At 42.2% G+C, this 20,582-nt stretch overlaps 1 protein-coding gene across 3 annotated transcripts in view; it reads left to right on the top strand.

The window, feature by feature from the left end:
- The window catches only part of RC3H1 (ring finger and CCCH-type domains 1), a 33,701-nt gene extending 26,518 nt beyond the window's left edge, over positions 1-7,183 (top strand). For 2 of the 3 annotated variants that reach the window (XM_074152747.1, XM_074152746.1), the window contains exons 14-19: positions 1,233-1,443; positions 2,525-2,615; positions 2,736-2,871; positions 4,833-5,003; positions 5,571-5,686; positions 6,800-6,953. In XM_074152747.1, coding sequence (XP_074008848.1) covers positions 1,233-1,443; positions 2,525-2,615; positions 2,736-2,871; positions 4,833-5,003; positions 5,571-5,686; positions 6,800-6,953 — 879 coding nt within the window. Of the gene's footprint in view, positions 1-1,232; positions 1,444-2,521; positions 2,616-2,735; positions 2,872-4,832; positions 5,004-5,570; positions 5,687-6,799 lie in introns of all 3 variants that reach the window. The other variant, XM_074152748.1, reaches the window with a different exon arrangement.
- The last annotated feature ends 13,399 nt before the right edge of the window (positions 7,184-20,582 follow it).

The raw sequence follows: 20,582 nt of genomic DNA, 5'->3' as shown, positions 1-20,582 counted from the left end.
CCTTAGCTTTGTTATCTTGTCTGTTTCTCGCAATCCTTATCCTCACTGAAAGCTTCCAGAGTTTTATTTTCATTTTGGACCATGCCAAAGTTTTTTGCCTTTATCCAGTCCTCTTTGTGTAGTAGCCCCACTTACCTTGTTCTTTTTGCTGTACGCAGCACTGTGCTAACAGCTTTACTTCTTCAAGCAAAGTCTTAACTTGATTGTTGGCACTTCTTACTGTGTTACACTTTCTGGCAGTCAACAGATAGCTTTCCCATTTAACTAAGCACTTTTCCCTTTTTTCTTAATTGAGTCTGTTTATTTCTGTTACCATTTTATGTTTATTTGGATGTGATAATTATTCGGGGGAGTATTTTTTGTTGTTTCTTGTATGTTGAGGAAGCTTTTTTAAAATTTATTTTTATTCATGGAAACAACACATTGACTTAAGGCTTTAAGTTATTCCAGGTGACTTCTTCCATAACTGGCCTAACTTTATCTCAGGAAAAGCTTCGTTAAAAATCTTTATGATAATCTCTTGTTTCTTCTTCCAAGTAAATTAAGTCAAATTGATTTATCCTGCTAAATTGAGCTTGTTTTCTGTGCACATCTTTTCCTTTGTGACTGCTTGGTAAAGCTCTTTGAGTAGAGAGGGAACACTTCATCTGTTCGTGTGCTGACCCTTAAGGTGTTTGCCTCTGAAGCTCAGTTAGAAACCAGGATGTTTCAAACAGTACTACCGCTTAATGAAAAATGTGCCTGAAAAGAGGTACTAGACGTGTCCAAGTGCTGTACTGAATAATTCCCATTTTGAGTCATCTGCATGCTGTTAGATGCTACCGTTCTTAACACTGGGCCTCAGAAATTTCATTTGGGCTTTGGAAGGAGTATGTATTCCTCAGAGATCTCCTGTTTGACTTTGTTCTGGAGGTTTTTTCCCTTCTGTCCCATTAGACTTTCTTTGTCTGAATTTCCTCTTGCTTCTGGTCCCTTCCCTTGGATTTGTTTGCAATTAATTATGCAACTATTTCACAGTAGTGATAGTAATGGTCATATCAAGTTAGACCATTAAAGAGACATCACTCTTAACGGTGGCATTATAAACTGAAGAATAGGAAGACTAGTTAAAGGATGAAGAGAATAGAGAATACAAGAGAGACTTACTGTACTGGACTAGCTTGTTGTAAAAGGAATGTGGTTTTGTTTGTTTCCGAATATGTTTTTGACTGCCTTTTCCATATCTTGTCTAGAATGTAGATAATAAAGCCATGCGTGACCAGCGATTAGACATGCAGCGAAGAGCAGCAGAGACTGGTGATGATGACCTCATTCCATTTGGAGACCGACCAACTGTGTCAAGATTTGGGGCTATCTCCCGTACTTCCAAAGCGATGTACCAGAACTCTGGTCCCATGCAGGCTATGGCGGTTCAGGGAGCTACCACCAAATCAATCATTTCAGGTAGGATGTGTGCTCCTGGATTTTGCTGGCGGTGGCTATTTTCTTTAGTGCTACAGTGTAGCGTAAGTTGAAGACAGCTCCTGTGAACTTGTTTCTTGTCTTAAAAATATAGACCACGTGTATGTTATGCCACAAAAATAACTCTGGGTAGGGTTTACACAGTGAAGTCTGAAGAAAAAGGCTGCCATTACTTGCTCGTCCATGGATGGGTTTGTGCACACATAGTGTATGTGGTGGTGATTTGGAAAAATTACTTTGTTCTGCTGTTCCCTCTGAGATGAGGCTTCTTTTAAATCCAGAAAGTTACTGCTTTCTCAAATACATAATGCAAAACCATCATAACAAAGTACTGTGCTGCACTCCTACTTTATGAGTAGTTGTTGCTGCTGCAAGCTTAACACAGCCATTGTTTTGTGTACTGTTAGGCAAAGCAAATAAAGTAGGAATGGTTTATTTTCTACACATCTGTTTTCTAATCACATGTACAGTGTGGCTGTATATCTTACTCCAAAAGATGGTCTCTTTCTTGAGGTGCACTGATTAATCTTAAGAAAAGGCTTAATTATATTCCCCCAAACTTCCTTCTAGAATTTTTTCAGGAGTTAACTGCTGGAAACAAACCAGAAACTCATTTGCTTAATTCCAGCAGTAACTTTCTAGACTTTATCACAGGTAGAACGCTGGCTTCCCTGAAAGTTTAATCTTCAGATTGGTGTTAACAAGGTATCTCAGAATTATCAATCAATCCTCAAGTCTTTTAGGAACCTAAGTAATTAAAATAATTGCTCTCATAGTGGCTCTAAATTTGTTTTTGATTCCCCATCCCCTTGAGTGTCTGAAGCCCTTCACAAACTCAGACTCTGGAAGGCTGAAGCAAATCTTGCAGAAGGAGTGATACCCAAGACTGGTCACATGTATCTTTGTGGTCATTTCAGCAGAAGAAACATTAGACTTCCTCGCTCTTTGAGGGTTGACCTTTCTGGTTGTTCTCTAATTTCTGTCCGGTTCTGTGTGTTGGCTGAAATACTTAAAGGATAGTTTTGTAGTAATGCGATGTGGTTTTCTTTCTGTTCACCAGCAGACTACAGTCCTTATGGAACTCACGGTGGCTGGGGAGGCTCTCCATATTCTCCTCATCAGAATATACCTTCTCAGGGACGTTTCAATGACAGGTAGGATTGCTTTATTTTTCCTTTGCCTTTTTCTAAATTTTCCTCATCTATTTCTTTCTGTGCCAGCTGAGTAAAGCTTTTTTTGGAAATCTCCTTATTTTTGCTTTTCTGATCCCAAAGGGAGAGACTGTCCATGTCAGATGTGGCTGGTCATGGGAAACAGTTGCCCTCAGCTGAACGAGAGCAGCAGCTGCGCATGGAGCTGCAGCAAGTAGACCATCAGATTAGCCAGCAGACACAAATGCGAGGACTAGAGGTTGGTACCAATGTTTGAAGGAGTGGTGAGGGGTGGTATGGAGAGAGATAAAGCTAGTAAAGCTGCTTTTCATATGTTGATCTTTCTCTGACTGTAATAATACTCAGTAATAATACCTAATTCTGTGATGCTAGGCATCGGGTCTATGGTACAAGTGTAAACCTCTCTGCTTAGCAGCAGAAACTTCACGTGCAGATCAACGGCATACTTGAATCTACACTCTGTGCTCATTCATGTTTGCTTTCATGCTCTCTCTCACTCCCCCTCTCTGTTCATCTATTGACTCAGATGCAAACTTGTTGTGTAGGTACCTATTCCTCTTGGCTTTACTGCCATTGAAAATGTCTGGGTTTATGTACAGAAAGCTATGACCTTCATCTGTTTCATGTTTGGCTTTGTGTTGTACCTGTTTCTTCCTAAATAGCGCAAGCCACAAGAGTCAAGAAAATAAATATAAAAGATATTTAGCTTGAAAAATTTAATCTTAATATTTTGTGTCTCCCTGTTTAAAAGAAATGTAGTTCCTGGCAATACGAAGAAAGACAAGAGTTTGCGTTTGTAAAAGAAGTAATGAGCTGAAATGTTTGTTTCTATTTTGTGAGACACGTAAGGAGAAATGTCAAGGCATAATGAAAGAACTGTGTTAGTAAAGCTTTAGTTACCTTTTTTTTTTTTAACTCCTAGGAAAAAATCAGTAAATATTTACAAGAAAACCCTTCTAGGTACATCAGGAACTATTCATATTAATATTTTCCCAGAAGGAATTGCTATAAGTAGTGGATAGGAGCTCCTGCTGAAACTATGGTCACCCACGAATATGTGTTATAAGAGGAGGGCTATTGCAGATTAGTTCTAAGAGCTCACGATTTTTAGGTGGCAGCAGCAGTTACTAGTGTGCATTTCTTAGTTACTTGAAGCATAACTTGCGTTCTTGTGCTCGTTTGGGAACAAGAGGAGAAAATGTTTTAAATCTTGCATGTCTGCCTTTGCCATAATAGAAGAGTATTGGAAAGTTGCAAAACTGTTAAGTGGCCTGCCTCTCCTGCTCACTATTATTGTGATTGTGTCAGTGTTAAATCCTACGTGGTTGAGTTTTGAGCCTTGATGTTACCCTAATTTGAATTTGTCAGAACTAGTAGGTTATTTTGAGTAATAATAACAGCTTTCAGTTTCTCTGGTGGTCAAAGCTGCAAGTAGATATTTGAAATCCAGAAGGCTTTATTGTTTTACCTGTTGCAAGGTCGTGGCAATCACTTAATTCAGTCCGAGCATGAACAGCTGTATTATTTTGCTTTCCTCTCAAATGAATGAGCATTTCTACTGTAGACCAGCCAGATGTTTGGTTGGGTGCAGTAAAGGAACTGATTGCCAAGTATTGGCAGATTTTTGCAGTGGCTGACATAGTTACTGCTTTTACTTGGCTCCTAGTAATTTGCAACTTGTGAATGTCCGTAGTCACTTGCCCCTCTCTGTTCCTGTGCTTCCTGATCTGGGTCAGTAGGGAGCTACATCCACATCTCTCAAGATACTTTATATGGTTTAGTAGTAATACTGGCTGTGCTGTAGACTTTGATGAATTGTACTACTGTAAAATAAAGCAGCAGATTTTCTTATCTGCTGTTATCTTTTGTTCATAAAATAGCTCACAAGAGAGTAGTGTTCTTGTTCATGTGCTTAATCTTAGTTTTGAGAACAAAAGCTATATGAGGAAAACCCATGCAAATTTATTACAGTAAAAGGTATTTAACACTGCTTATTTAAAAGTGGAAAGACTTGTCTGCATGTAAAAAAAATGCTTAAACTTGCATTGGAAGTGATTTCAATTGGGACTTTGTTAAAGGAGGAGAGAGAAGGCCTTGGTTTGGCAAATAAGCAATACTCTGGAGTTATGGCCTAGAGCTCTTTCTGTGCTTGGTGTGCTGTGTGCTCAGTTGTGTATGTGCTTGGCTTTATGCATTTAGGCTGTTAGTAACAGGCTGCTGTTGCAGAGGGAGGCGACTACCCTGGCAGGCCAACCACAGCCCCCACCCCCTCCTCCCAAGTGGCCTGGGATGATCTCAAGTGAACAGCTGAGCTTGGAGCTACACCAGGTGGAAAGGGAAATTGGGAAGAGAACCCGTGAGCTGAGCATGGTGAGTGCCATGGGGGTGGGAGGCAGAGAGGTGGAGTGGAGAGACGTGTAGCTGGCAAAAAGACTGCAGCTGGAGTCATCCATCTCCCTCTTTACCTTTTTATTCTTCAAAACCTCCTGAGAAGTTTCTTCATTCTTCTTCCTGAAGAATTTGAATTCTAGCCACTTTAAATTACTCCACTGTTATTTTATCGCCATTTGAAAACAAGTACGGCACCGTTGAAAGCTATGAATCGTACCCAAGGTCACTGTGCCATGAGTTGTATAAACTGCTTTAACACAGAAAACATCATCATCTGCAGGTACAGGCTAGCGTTCAGAAGTCTGTGTGCTGTTACAGTCTACAGTCTTTGCTTGTTGTTACAAGAATCATTCCTTCTTTTCAGGAAATACTGTGTCCTGAGAGGATGAGCATATCTTAGTGAGTCTGTTTTCTTGTCTCATGGCTTTTGTGGGTTACACTGTATGGCTCTAATTTACAGGCCTTCATCATCAGTTCCAAAGGATCAAGTCTCAAATTCTTTTAACACAAAGTTTAAAAATTTTTCTTTTGTCCTTTTCTTTAAAGGAGAGCCAGTCTTCACTGGATATAAAAAACAAAATGGGCACCACTAAACAGACAGAAAATGGACAATTAGAACCACAAAGCAAGGTTCCAGCTGAGGACCTCGCATTGACATTCAGGTAACATTGGTCTTCAGCCTTTCTTTGCATAACAGGAGACTGACTTCATCGAGGTCACTCTTGCATGTGAATAATACCCCTTGCCTCACGCTGTGCCTGATGTGGAAGCATCTACTAGGAACAGATTATACAAACCAAGTTTTTATAGTGCGAGCATGAATTAAGGGCCACTTCAGATAATGAGTGAATGAGTGGAATGAGACTGTATATCAATTAATGCAACAGAAGAACTGCCATGTTTGTAAGACCATAAGTCCATGTAGTAAATATTGGATGATTAGAAGAGAGGAGCAGGAGATAAAACAACAGTCATAAAAGAAACTTTTATCTACCGTTCTAGTTTCAAAGAAAATAATTGTTCCAATTGTGAGAGGAAAGTTATTCCATCCTGCTAAGCTTTGTGATGTGGATGTTGTCTAGGAAGGCATGTAACTTTGAAACAAAGTTGAGTTTTATTTGTAGGCAGTAATTTTTATCTGTGTAGATATTAGGATTGACTTAAAATCACGTTTGCTAGTTGATTGAAATAAGGTGTTGGCTGGGAATGCTGGAAATCTGCACAGCAGCCATTTTCAGATGGCTGCAAGCATCTGTGTGTTTTCAGACTAATACTTCGCGCAGAAAAAGCTCAAATGCTGCATATCACTAAGTCAAGTTTACATAACTTCACGTGAGCAGTTTGGAATATGGATAGTTGTTCAGAAGATGTATCCCTGTCGGTTGCTTATGAAGTCCTGTTCTTGCAGTTTCTGCACTGCACCATTAGAATTAAGAGAAATGATCCAGATAAGTTACATATTCTGGAATGTGTGCATCTTGTGGCACATACAGAAAAATTTGAAAAATATTACTAATCTAAAACCCTAAAAATATGTAGTCTTGTTTGTTTTCAATTAGCCTTTTACTAGTTCTTCTCTTTCTGGTAAGTACCTGCAGCATACCAGACAACCTATTTATTATACAAGGCAGGTCTTTACATTTTTACATATGTTTGCAACTGTTCGTTGAGATGCTTCAGCAACAAATACTGAATTCCTTTTTCTTAAAATAAAGGAAAAATCTCAGTAATTACTTCTCTTCACCCCTTCTCTCTTCTCCTCAACTTTCTTTCAGCAGTGATGTTCCGAATGGATCAGCCTTGACACAAGAGAACATTGGCCTCCTGTCAAACAAGACGGCATCTCTCAGCCTGTCGGAGGACCCAGAGGGAGGAGGAGACAACCACGACTCCCAGAGAGCGGGAGTTACGCCCACGTCTGCTCCATGAAGTGAGGCCAGCACGCTCCAGGCTTTCTTCTGCTGGGGTGTTGGTAGCTTCCATCATGTTTTTTTTCCAGGGGTGATTGGAGAAACCCAGGAGCAACAGCAGTAGCAGAGCAGCAGGTCCAGAGGCAATGTGCACAAACACAACTACTAGAAACAAATCCTGCACATAGTTCACATTAACGCATTTTTTAATTAAAAAAAAATTAAAATTAGCAGTATCTGCAAGCGATTCAAATTAAATTTGTTTTTGTTCTGTGAATGAACTTTATTTTAATAACTTCGGACGCCTTGGGTCCCAGGGCTTAAAAAAAAAAAGATATTATATATATACTCTGTTTGATTAATTGTATGATCTTAATGAAGTAGGTTTTTTTCTTTTATTTTGGTATTATTACATACCCAGTGCATATTTCCGTATCACCTTAATTTCTCAACAACTGAAACAACCTGGCCACTTCCTTGTATGGTTTAAGGGTAAACAAGGAATGAGGGTTGGTGAGTAGCTGTGAATTGCAGTGTCAAAAGATGTGCAGCAAACTTGGTTCTTAAAGCAATTCCTCCCATTGTGGCTAGGAACCGAACCCTAGCTTGTGCGAGGCTGCTTAAGTTATTTAAGTTGAAACTACAAGTGACAGAATCTTTGCAGTGCAACAGCTGCAGTCCTTCGTGTATGTCCCAGCACAGCATGTGTAGTTTAAGAGGATAACAAATTAAGTGCACAACATACATTATTTTCTTTGAAAGTTGCTGGCCTTTTCTGTTGGGACTGAAGAGGTCAGTGGAATGCAGACCAATCTACTACAGCGTGGGTATTTCTGAAGCTGGTTATCTGGGGCTTGTGCTAGAGAGGCTTAACTAACCAGTGAACGTTGTGCAGCTGTGACCAAGGCAGAATCTCTAGAAATACAAAGTAGAGAGAACATAAGGTTATGCAGTAGCTGGCAGGATGTTAACTGACAATAAGCTGGCAAACCGTGTGAGTTCATCCAGTGTTTGCTGGGGTTTTTTTTTCCCCGCTTCTCGCTACGCCTTTAAAACAAGCTTACCGTACAATTGAGTTGATGCAGTGGGACTTACTGACCTCTCTGTCCTTTGAAACAGGTCTTTCGTGTATGTCTCCTTCTCAGCAGCTCTCGCTTTTTTATTTTTTTCTTCATTGCTAGTTTTTATTATTATTATTAAAAACATCATAATTTCCTCTAACTTGATTTTTTTTTCTTTGTTTTGTTCAGTGATACATCAGTTATTTAATTGTACTGCTGTGGCAAGGGCCTTTTACTGAAGGAGACCAACATCTTTGATTTGTATGCATCGATGATAACAATCTTTAAAAAGTAGAGGGGAAATTTATTTCTTTTTCAAAGTTGGCATTATTTAAGATCTGTGTATATTAGAATTTGACACCTGAGAATCGATCTGCAGCTTGTTTGCCACTGCTGCAGTGAATCCTTCCTAGATTCCCCTTTCATAAGGGAAAAGTTGCCTCTTAAGTTGCCACATAAGGTACACCACGGATCCTGTCAGAAGTGTTGAAAAGCGGATTTTATTTGGTGTATATAGTGTGCCACTGCTCCAAGTAGATGCTTTGTAAGCATAAGTTGGAGACAAGTGTAAGCCTTTCTAGATGTTTTCTTTAAAAGTTAAAGAAACGAAAGAAATTTTGTTCTTGCTGCACATTTTTTGACTGTCGACATGCACTGGGGTGAGACCCTGTATAAGATGAACTCGATGGAGAATGATTTTTGAAGTGCTGCTCCCTCTGCACCTTCTTGGCCTGTTCTCATTTTTTTTCTTTCTGGGTTAGACTACTAAATCAGAAAGCACTGGTTATGTAATAAATTACTGCATTGCTTTGGTTGGGTAAAGCAAGAGTTAATAAATTTTCTTGGTTTTTAGTTTTTTTCCTTAACCTTAACTCCTGCTGAGGTCATAGCAAAACCTTGGGCTAAGCTTTGCATTCATCATACTGTTAAATAAAACAAAATGGGGGGTGGGAGGGGATACAGTCCCACTATTGCCTACCAGTAGGAGAGTCCAAACAGAAGACTCTTTTGAGTAGCAATTATTTAATTTGCCCAGTCAAGGCACCGCGTTTATATACTATTTCACATTGAATTTGATTATGCCCTACAGACCTGGCTGGTCAAGGATTTGATACACATATTGGCTTGGGATTCGAGCTTTCTTTTTTATTTAAATAAAAATTTATATATAAATATATATATACATATATACATAGTTATATCTGTATATATATTGGGTATGTTTTAAGAATTTTTTCGCATGAGCGCAGCTGTTGTGATCAAATGTCTGGGAGGTAGAAGCACTGAATGAAAATAAAGGCATTTTTCAGCGCACACGCCCACACTTTCCATGTGTCTTCACACGGGTTTCTTTTGCTCTTAGTTGAACTTCGGCCTCTTAACTGCAAAGAGGAGTTTTGAAGCTTGCTTTTTTTTTTGTTTTCCTAGCCCCTCTTAACTTTTGGCAAAGAATCGCCTAGAATAGCTTCATCTACATCTTGCCCCCATCCATCCGTATCTCCTCCTTGAGGCCTGGCGTTGCAGCCGCTTCCCTTCCAGCTGAGCAGAGCGAGGCTGATGCAGTTTTGAGCCTCTGGTCTGTTCCTCCCTTCTCTGCTCTGGGCGTGAGGATGATTAAGGTGTTCCCCTGGCAGCCTGATCACAAGTCAACTGACACAGGGCACTGGGCCCTCGTTTACCCATCCTTAAGTGCAGAGCACCACCCTCAGGTCAGCCTTCTCGTTGTTTTTAATTAGTTTACTTCTTCCCGCTGTGTCTTTATCAACACAGGGAGCTCATTTTAGTTGAGATAAGTGCAATATTCTAATCTAGGAGGACAAGCCCAGAACGTACCTTTTTTGAGTGCATATAATTTTTGATGTAAAATGAATTTTCAAAGACGGTTATGATATGTTTGAATCTACAGATTAATTTTCAACACTAGGAAGAAAATCTGGAGGGGCAAAAAACATTTTACCTTTTATTACTTGTGCCAGCTAGTTTCCTTGCCAGGTTAGGGATTAATTTTTTCTCCACTTTTGCTCCCAGGAGGAATTCTGTAGTAAGAGACACAGAATTGTGTCACATTGCTGGCCTACGTAAGGTGAATGCTTCCAAAACCTGTGGATTAGAAGGGAGACCTTGCTGTTATTTTTTCTCCTCTCTCCAACTTTCCGTGCTGTACTTTGTGCATAGTGTCCTTGTTGTGATCAGTTGTCCAGGTGAATGCCCTGTTTGCCCAGCATTATAGTTTGGCTTGTTAAATAGTTCGTTTAATATCTACTAACAGTATTGATTTTTGGCTTTGATTTTCCCCCTCCTCCTCCTCTTCTCCTTTCTCTGCTTTTTTGCAGAAGTTCAGTTAATTAAACAAGTCAAACAGCAAAATGCAGTGCATGCTTTTAAAGTCTTTTCTGGAAGCTGCACCTAAAATTTTCCCTTTTTGTGGAAAAGTATGCTGGTAGAACTGGGAGGACTGATAGCTCTACATATAAGGGAAGCATTGATAGTTTCAGCAAATACTCCAGAAGTTTTCATTCCCTGCTTAACTGTATCCTGATACGTTCATTTCTTTAGCCCATCGTTGTCCCAGTTGTACAGGAATGCTGTCCACCTCAGTGAAAGTGGTCTCAGCTAGAAAGTGGTTTAGTTCCTTCTGCTTGGGCAAGAAAAAACAGTATTCCAATGGTGTTAGGGCACTACTGTATCATTTGATAGGTAGGTTAGGCTTCTTACTGCAGTAGACAGCTTTGAACGCTCATTGGTACCTGGGTTTCAGCCCCAGCACGGACAAACCACCCAGAATTGGAAGCTTCAAGTGTTAGGTTAAGCTTTAGTATGTTAGTGGTTCAGGCAGTGTAGAAATGATGTTTGTTTATTCTGTAGTGTTGTTTTCCTCCTCCTTCTGTCAACATCTCTTCTTCCTTTCCTATGACCTAGTTCTCTTTTCTTAATAGGAGAAGCATACGCTTTTTCTTCTGCCCCTTTTGTATCCTATGGTATCCTCTCCTATTTCAGAGTAGAACTTTTGTTTATTTAGATCAGAGCACCTCTGAAACTTGCAGCACTGTTATCCCTTTTCTTCTCAAGTGCTTCTCTGTCTAGTTTCTTCTCCTTTTCATCCATACCTTCCTTTCCTTCTGTGGCTTGCCCATTCACCCTCCCTGATTGTGTAACAGTGACAGCTTGCTGCCTCAAAACAGAGCATTCAAATGAATTCGCTTAGCCAATAACTTCTGTGAAGTTGCCTTTTCTAATGGTGTTATTACTCAGTGATGCACAAATGTGATATTGCCCCTACTGGTAGGCAAACGGGGGATCTGTATAAACATGGTAAACTGCTATTTTTCTTTAAAGGAGAGCCAAAGACTTGTGCTTTACGCTTTTTTTTTTTTCCTGGTGTAGCCATTTTGATTGTCAAATCTTTGTAGGGTTTTGTGAGTTGACTGTATTATCCTAATAACAATTTACAAAAGTTAATGATTGTCAAGCCTTATCCATGCATGAATTGTGGAAAATCATTCCATTGAGTCATACGATTTGTAATGTACTGGGATGTGTCTGGAGTATTCTGACAGGTTTTCAGTCTCTCATGCACTCTCTCAGCTGATGGAATGGCTAATTTGGAGAGGGAGAAGGAACGTAGAAATTTTATATAATCAAAGAAGCCTTGTCTTTAAGTGTTTAAATCTAAATTGAATACGGAATTAAAATTTCTTCAGTTGCAGTAAAAGATGGATCTGTGTCGCAAATGTGACTGACTTTTAAGCCCACTGGAACCGAAAAGACTTGTCAAACTGTAGCATTACATTAAATTAGATGTGGAAGAAGCAAACTTGTATGATGATGTTGTCTCTTGACAGCATGAAGTGAGTAAAGTGGGGCAAATTCTGTATTGGAAAGGGTCAGGAGTGAGGCTTTTCGTTGACAATACAAGAAAGCCACTTGTCCTTTCTTGATCTAACTTAAACTCTTGCAGACTATTATTAAGGTTTTTAGGTTCAGAGAGAAATTTGTAAGTCAGAGTAGCGTAAATCATTTCCATTTATAAATCTGAATTGTAATGAAGCAGACTTACAGGATAGTTATCTGAAAAACCCCAATATAAAGTATCTTTGGTTGACTGGCTATTTCAGAGTCTTATGGTCCAAGAAATTCAGTGCTAGTAATCAGGAGGCTCAACAGCAGGAGTGCCAACTCATCTTCTCTGTTCTAAAATAGGGAAAAAAAGCATATAAGCAGTGTGCAAGTTTTGTCCTTGTCTTTGTGTGTATGGAGAAGTTTTTGTAGTCCTAGAATAGGTAGAAGGAGCACAGAGCAAGACTGGGGCATGATGTTACCTTGATGTTCAAATTTTGTCATCGTTCACTTTCCAAAACACACACTTTCTATTCCTGTCTCCTAAGGATGGTAGCACTGATTTAAAAACAACCAAAAAAAGTCAGTGTGTCAACAACTCAATTTTTTTTATATCATAATAAATCAATCCCCCTTGGTGAAGAACAGGAGACAAAAGTCCTTGATTGGTCTAAATAGTGATTTAGACACGAACTGGAAAAACGTCTGCCTTGCTTGAGTAAATGTAAACTCTGAATTTATGAGGAAAGTGAAGCTGCCCTTCTGAGCCACCCGTTAGGTACAGCCTTGTTGTTAACAGTTGGGTGGTTGTGATTTGTGGTACATGAGCAGACAGATTATGTAGCGCAAACGGAGTTGTTCTCAGATCAAATATAATCTGAAGTGTCAAAAACTTCATTGGGGATTCTCTTTTTCCATTCTCAGCTGTTATCAACTGCATTATTTTCTGTTGAAATGTCGGGGGGGGGTGAAAGAGCCTAGAGTACGTTAGTTCAAGTTAGACAATATAAGTAAGCGATTTTGGGAAATATTATCCCAGCACAGTGTCCTTACACAGTTAACATGTCTTTATTGTTGTGTAGGAAGAAGAATGTAACTGCTTAGTGTTGTCACAGTCTTCAAGGCACTTGTGATGCAGGCAGAGCCTTGATTAGCAGGGAAAGGAGAACAAACTTTGTATTGATTTTCTTTATAATTTTATTTCCCCGTGGCAAGTGTGATACCGTGCTGTGAAAACTCTTTGAACACTATGGTAAGCAAAGGGGGTGCAGCTTTTTCTGAAATTTCCCAATAAAAAAGAGCACATGGAAATGCGCGTTTGTCTGCATCGGGAACATCCCAATCAGTTGAAGCTTAAAATATGTGTCCGTAATAATCACAATTGGATGCCTATAGCTCAATAACCTAAATAATTACCTGATCTTTCCCAGGCAATCGTTGCAATTCCAGTGAGGTTTTTTGTACGATTTTAGTGCAGATTGCCAGGTATTGAGCATTTGGGAAGGTTCAGGTGAAAGTTTAGCTTCATCCAGCAAGGTGGTGTCTTTGGATATACAGGTTGGATGTTTTCATATTCCAGGAAACAACTGATTCTAAGATCTGAAAGTTTCAGGAAAATGCAATTACCAACTTCAATTTGAAAAATACAGTCTTGGGAAAGGTGGAAGCAACAGGTGGTGGTGCAGTGTCTCCAAAAATAAAAAGCATTAGAGATTATGGAATTACATATTGTATATGGGGGAAAATATATCTGTAAGCAAAGAAAGAAAATCTTGTGGAGTATTTGATGTTTAAGAAATTACTTGCTTCTTTGTAATGTTAAAAAGATTTATTAATAGTTCTGTGGCAGACAGTACTCACAAGTCTTTGGCATCCAAACCAGATTGTGTATTGGATGGATCCCACAACTGGATGTGTGCACTGACCTCTTTATTTCTAGCTTTTTAAAAAGAAACTTGGTAGCAGCATTTTATAAATGTATAAAGCAACCTGAGGCAGAAGAGAAGAAACCATGTTCGCGTCACAGCTGCTGCACAGTTTACAATTGGTACCTTTCATCTGCAGCCTCTCCTCAGTGAAGCTGCTCTAACATGGGCGACTTTAGCACATCAAATGACTTTTTCAGGTTTTTTCTGATTTTTCAAGGCCCTTTGGCCTCTGCTTGCTGCATAAGCAGCTTCTATGCTAAGAGGAGCTTTCCTTGAAGTCAGCTTAGCAACTGTGCTGTAGCTTGATTTTTTTTTTTTTTTTTTTTTTTTCCCCTATTTTCTCTAACTGGTAGTATAATGTCAAGCTCTTTCCCCATTGGATTTGTTGCAATGGGGAGGAAGAGGTGAGGCAAGGCGTGCGTGGGAGGAGGGAGGAAGAGTTGTGGGATCTTCTCTATGACAGCTCCCACCCCCTCTTTGAAATCATCTACTTCCAGTTGTGGGATTTCTCTATAGATTATTTCTTTTTTTCCTGTTTTTTGTAAGCCTAGTTTTCTTTGATCTTGTTAGTTCCGTACAAGTCTCCCAGAGACATTCTGCAGTCATTATCACCTTTTTGGGTGGAGTTTATTTTATTTTTTGGTTTGTTTGGTTTTTTTAAAATAACTTTTTAACATTGGTGCATATATGCTTGGGATAGAGCTCATGTAATTTTCCAATCGTATTGATTGTATGTGATTGTGCCCTGCAGAGGTATATTTAACAAAAAATAAAAAAGATAGTCTAGGTAATAAAGGAGACCATGAGATTTGTTGAGTCAGGTTATGAAGTGTTTCTTGAATTTATTTAGGATCCTGGATAAGTGAAATTACCTGTCTGCTGTTCTCATAAATCAATGCTAAACAAAATGTCATGAATTTTCTCGTTCTGTTTGAACTGTTTCTTTTCTTGCTTTTCTTCTCCTTCTGCTGTTTTCTTCCTTTCCAGCTTCTCTTCCCCATCAAAAAAAAAAAAAAACCCCCACGCAAAAAAACCCCAAACCGTGAGCTTTTATGAGAATGGCTGACTCTGGGTTCATAATTGTGAATATTTATTGTTTGTAAACGTCAAAACATTTTTAATGGGAGTAGAGTTTAAGTAGAACGTATGAGAAGAATTCCATAAAATGAATTCTTTGCAAATTCAGGGGAATTTTGAAGTCTTGTTCATTCAAGCCTGGTCGTGGGGGAGACATTCAGGGGCGCGCAAGGCATTGAGATCACTTCCCCTGAAAGGTTTAGGTGCGTTACGACCTTTTGGAAAAAACCTGGGATGACAAAAGGAGTAGAAGAAAGAGCTCACTGTATCCAACTCCCTGCGTCTTTACCCCTGCAACGTACTTTTTTAAACTTGAAAGAAAAGCCGCCTAGATGTTTTGCTAAAGTGGGATGGAGAGGATTGAAGGAGGCAAAAGGCAGGACGATCCAGAGATCTGGAAGTCAGTATTTGTCTCCTTTATTTCTTTTTTAGGACTATAGAGCCAACAGTGTCGCTTTTGTTTTAAAGACCAAGGAAGCGGAGACCTGTTGTGTGTGCGTGGTGGTTATATAGAAAAAGCCATATGTTGAAATGCTGTTTTCTCTTCCTCCCTTTTCACCTTGCTTTTCTCCCTCTTAAAGCTGACTCAGCCTCACCTTGCTTCCACATAGTGTCTAAGGGTCCTTTAAATCGCAGATTCAACAAAAAAAAATGAGTGGAAAGGAGGTGATTCACTACTTGGTTTGTAAATAGATGGAAGTGTCTACAAGGTCTTATCTGCTTTTCTGTCAGCATTTATATTAAATGATAAATTAATGGAGAACACTTTGAAATATCTCTCTCTTTCTGTCTGGGATGAGCGTACGTTCTTTTAAATTTTGTGTGAGGGGTAAGACTGACTGTGGACCTGCTTTGGCAGGAGGGGTTGGACTAGATGATCTCCAGAGGTCCCTTCCAACCCCATATGATGCTGTGGAAGGCTTTCTCCAGGCCAAAGGGTGTTTGTTCTTTGCTGGGCTGGAGCGTAAGGGATGCCAAATAGCAGAGAAGTTTGCCTCTGTTTGGGGGGGGGCTGGTCCCTTCTCCTCCGACTCTGCCTCCGAGCGAAGCGGCTTCTTCATGTGTTCAACAGAGGTGAACGAGAAAGGATACCCAATTAGCAAAATGGATTATTTTGCTCGAAGAGAGTCTGTGTATTTTAGGGGGGGAAAAAAAACTCCAAAGCAAACCCTTCAGAGCAAGAAGCGAGCGGTGGGCCTCTGTTTGGAGGCCTGTTTGGAGGCCTGTTTGGAACCTGCCTCTAAGTGAAAATAAGGTTTTCCCCACAGTCTCGTTTATGGATTTTTATCTCCTTTCCCTCCTTTTTGTGGGCTTCAACACGTCAGTAGGTGGCTACAAATCTGAGACTGGCTGAACGTCGGCTGATACAGAATAAGCTGCTGCTTTGCTGAAAAACCATTCCTTCTCCTGTTCCAGGGCAAGCACAGCCTTTTGTCCCGGGACTTCATGCGTATGGTTATTACTTCTGTCTTTACTTTTGAGCCCAACAACTGTGGATCCAGTCTGAAGCGTGTGCTTTGCTGCACTGAGACCCATCGTTGCTGACACTTGGGACCCCTCACGCTTCCACACAGTTGTATTTTCTTACTGGATGTTTCAATTGGTGATGGTTTTCTTTCCCTTTTTCCCCCTAGAGGGTCCAGGATGCTCAGGTTCTCACTGCCTTAGGAGTTAAAAAATGGAAAAAGTGTGTTTCTGAAGCGATTGGCTTTTAAAGATCTGAAGCGCTATGGAGCACCAGGTCCCTGTGCAAGGGAGCGGTGGCTGCTCTGCTTTGGGAGAGCTTTGAGGAAACTTGGAGGGTTTTGTATATGGAAAAGGGGGGAAGCTGGGTTCAAGTGGGTTGCAGCTCTGGAAATTTTTGTTCCCTTTGGCTATGGACAGCGGGATAGACAGTGCTGGAAAAGGCCAGCCTAGAACATGGGATTTCTTGATCCTCTGTGAGTGCGTGAGTTGTCCTCCTTGAAACTCAACATGGTCCTCCACCTTGAAACTCAACAGTGAGCCCTCAAAGCACAACCCAAAACCTAGGCAAGTTTGTGTTCCTACTCACCACTTGCGCATGTTTAAGGGCTGGTTCCAGCTTCTCCAAAAAAAGGGGCACTTCAGAGGACAGTGTGAGCCATGTTGAGAAAGCAGTCGGTCTCCCTGCTGCTGTGAACCGCTCTGGGCTCTTTTCTCCGAAAACCAGCGAGCAAGAGCTTGTGATCTTCCTCTGGAGGCGGCAGCATGCTGTACATCACAGCTCCACCGGCATTTAGGAAAAGGCAGGAGTACCCCAAAGTAAAGGGGTGCCCTGTCCTGGCTGGGATGTCTCCTCGGGTTCTGTGACCTCCTTCCTGGTGACTGTGAACTCTTGACTCCAGGACTGAGTGTGGGAGAGGCTGAAACTGAGGCATGACGCCTGTTCCCCCCCCAACCAGGCATCAGCTTTAGAGCTTTGGCACTGGCTGATTTTGAGCGGCTTTGGGTCTGTGAACAGCAGCTTCGGGAGAAGAACAGCCCCTCCACTGGAGCAAACAAGGCAGCGGATGGTTTGTGTGAGCACACTTGTCAGTTTGGATGTTCCCTCGGGTGTAACTCTGCTCAGGCCACGGTGCTGGGTCGTTGCTTTGAGCTGAACTGGCAGTAAAAGTGCTGCTTATGTTCCACGCTCAGAAAAAAAAAAATAAAAAAAATCTATTTTTCAGCCACCCTATCGGGTATGCCAACTTACAGATCCCTTCAGCCCTACAGTTTGAATTCTGGAATTAACCTCACTGTTGGTAAGGCCACCATCATTATAAAAAAAAAAAAAGCATTTCCATGCTCAGCTTGAGGCATCTGGCCTCTCCGTTACAGCAAAGCGAGCGTGCAGTCGCGATACCCGTGTGCTTTGTCACCCTGGGGAGAGTTCATTCATGTCAGCTTGGGCTATAGGGGATGAGCAAAACACACCATAGGTGGTGTTTGCTCTTGGTGTTGAAGTACCCCTAAGCGCTGGGTGAATGGAAATCCATGCTTGGATCATAGAATCATAGAATGGTTAGAGTTGGAAGGGACCTTAAAGATCATCGAGTTCCAAGCCCCCTGCCATGGGCAGGGACACCTCCACCAGACCAGGTTGCTCAAAGCCCCATCCAGCCTGGCCTTGAACCCCTCCAGGGATGGGGCATCCACAACTTCCCTGGGCAACCTGTTCCAGTGCCTCACCACCCTCACAGTAAAGAATTTCTTCCCGATATCTAATCTAAATCTCCCCTCTTTCAGTTTAAAACCATTACCCCTTGTCCTGTCACTACACTTCTGACAAAGAGTCCCTCTCCGATGTCTGCCTGGTGCTCTCTGCTGCATGGGGACAATCCGCAATTCCCCCCCGCAAAGCTCCCGTGACCTCCCAGCGCAGGAGTTACCTGGGCAAGTTGAACCACCAGCCGCTTGGAATAACAAGGTATGGTGTGAGAGTCCTTTTTCATGGAGGACGTTTTACCTCCTGCAGCAGATGACAAACGCCGAACCCGGGGGTTGCTCACCGACCTGCGTGGTGGGTCTGGCCCCGTCTGTGGTCAGGCAGAAGGCCACCCTGAGGAGCAGGCGGTTGCGTGGTGCTGGGTGGTGTGGAGAGGGGCTTGTGCAGCTTTTGTGCTTGCTTTTGATGAAGAGCTCCCTGATGGTAGAACTGATGAGAGAGCAAGAACGATGTTAGGTCGGGCAGAGGCAGGTTTTTCAAGGTGGCACTTGTGGCCCTGGGCTACGGAGGGGAACCCACGAAAGCAAAGTTGGGTCTAGAGCATGCTGTCCATTTGTTTGTTCCCACAATCTCTGTCCCGGTTAATTCTAGCCCTTTACTGGTATAGGAAGGTCTTTTACTTTCCCTCAAATGAGTTTGCAGCTGCGTTTTCCATTAAGACCTGGGCCCTTACTGGAGGCCAGTAACAGGCCAGCTTTAGCACCTTGGGTTTTGATGTTCGGGAGGCAACACTGTTGAATTTGGAGAGCAGCTGCATCCCAGATAGGAAATTGTGTTGCTCGGTCCTGCTCCCGGCAGTGCTGCGCCTGGGCTGGGGAGGGGGAGACGCCGTTAAGCCTCAGCTTTCCAGCCGGGTGAGCGGAAAGGCGAGTGCAGTGAAGGGGGACGTATTTAAAACGGCAGAGTGTGAAGTGGTACGGTTTCTCCCAACTTGTGTCTCTTCGCTTGGGATTGGGGAGGGGGAAGGGGGACAATGGGACTCGGGGCAGAGAGGAACATTTTGCCGAGCTACAAGATGCTAAAGTGAGATTTACAAAACCCTTAGATCATCACATTTTTTATCTCATCTCTTGAAAGTTTGGGTTTTTTTTTTTCATGGTACGAGCAGTTCAGTTTTCTGTTGGCAAGAACTGAAGGCACCTGGCACTTGCATGGGGTGGGTGGTCAAACTTTCCCTTGTCAGATTGAACTTTAAAACCTCTTTCAAACTAAACATTGGATTATTTTTTTTTTTTTTTTGCTCTTTGCTTAACCTTCTGCAGCTGGTCATCAGCCTTTGGTCTCAGCATCCTCTGCCCTCCCACCCTCCCCTGCTTTCGTCTCGGCTCTGCTTGAGCTCAGAAATCTAGTGGGGAAACTGCTTTGGACTGGTTTGGGCTCAAGCAAGACTTCCCCTCCTCTTAACGATTTGCATTTACACCCTAAAAGCAGAAGGCTGGAGGCACAGGGGCAGGTAAGAGAAACACATTCCACTAATCTTTTGTCGTTAATTCATTCCTTGTAACAGGACCTTTTCCCTTTGGAGGAGCCTAAGAATTTTAGCTGCTGCCTGAGAGAGAGCTTTTATGCTCTGGGCACTGGCCGGAGGAGCTGTTTGGAGAGGTCCTTCCCATCCCAGCTCTCACAAAGTCCAGCTTCTATACGGCTCGCTAAAGCGTTGTGCTTGACTTTTATCCCCAGTCTGTAGCTTCGTGGTGTGGAGAGCAATTCATAACATCAGATTGCCCTGAGTAGTCACTGGTCTCTTGCCCAGCTGTAAAAGAGCGCTGCTGGTTTGCTTTGTGCTCCGTTTTTGGGGTGGGGAGGGGTGAGGAAGGCTTTTCTTCTCGAGAGCCAAAGGCAGTCTCAATGTTTTGGGCTACTGGACGTTTGCTGGGCTCTTTCGCGCACCCTGGGGGTGCCGTGGGATGTTCACGCTGCTGCGCGTAGCACCCGCAGGTTCAGTGGGGGGGTTGCTGGAGGACGAGCTGTGGGTCTACAAATCCAGTTAGTCCTTCCGCACGGGGATGAGAAACACTGGGATGGACATGTCCTGTGCTGGCTGGTGCCGGGCTGTGTGGCACAGCGGGCGTGGGGTGGAGGGAGGGCAGAGTTTCTGCACACTCGCCTGGAGCCTTCTGATTTTGAGCTGAATCAGCAACTTGTTTCTTAGCTTTCTGCACTGCTTACAGGGATGAAGCAGAGGAGAAAGAGCCCTTCCTAATTTTTACATTCTTCCTTGCCAGTAACCCTTTTCAGGCAGCGATGTTGTGGTAATGCTTTTGGGATCCTTCCAGGATGAAGGCAGTTGACATATGGAGCGCGTGGCAGTGCTGCGGGGGAAAAGGGAGTATCAAAGGGCTGTGGAGGGAGGAGGAGTGTTTTTCGGCCAAGTGCTACGGCAAAAAGTTGGCCTAAGAAACAGCCAGGGGTCCTGCCTGTAAAAGACAAGACTCGACATGTCAGGGGCCAAGTCAGTCTTAGGGGCTGATAAATTTGATTCAAGGCGTGAAGTCCTGTGTCTCCTCTAATTTGAT

Source organism: Numenius arquata, chromosome 8 (genome assembly GCF_964106895.1).
Source record: "Numenius arquata chromosome 8, bNumArq3.hap1.1, whole genome shotgun sequence".
Classification (NCBI taxonomy): domain Eukaryota; kingdom Metazoa; phylum Chordata; class Aves; order Charadriiformes; family Scolopacidae; genus Numenius; species Numenius arquata.
The sequence above is the reverse complement of the archived record's forward strand: the minus strand, read 5'-3'. Positions and strand labels throughout refer to the sequence as shown.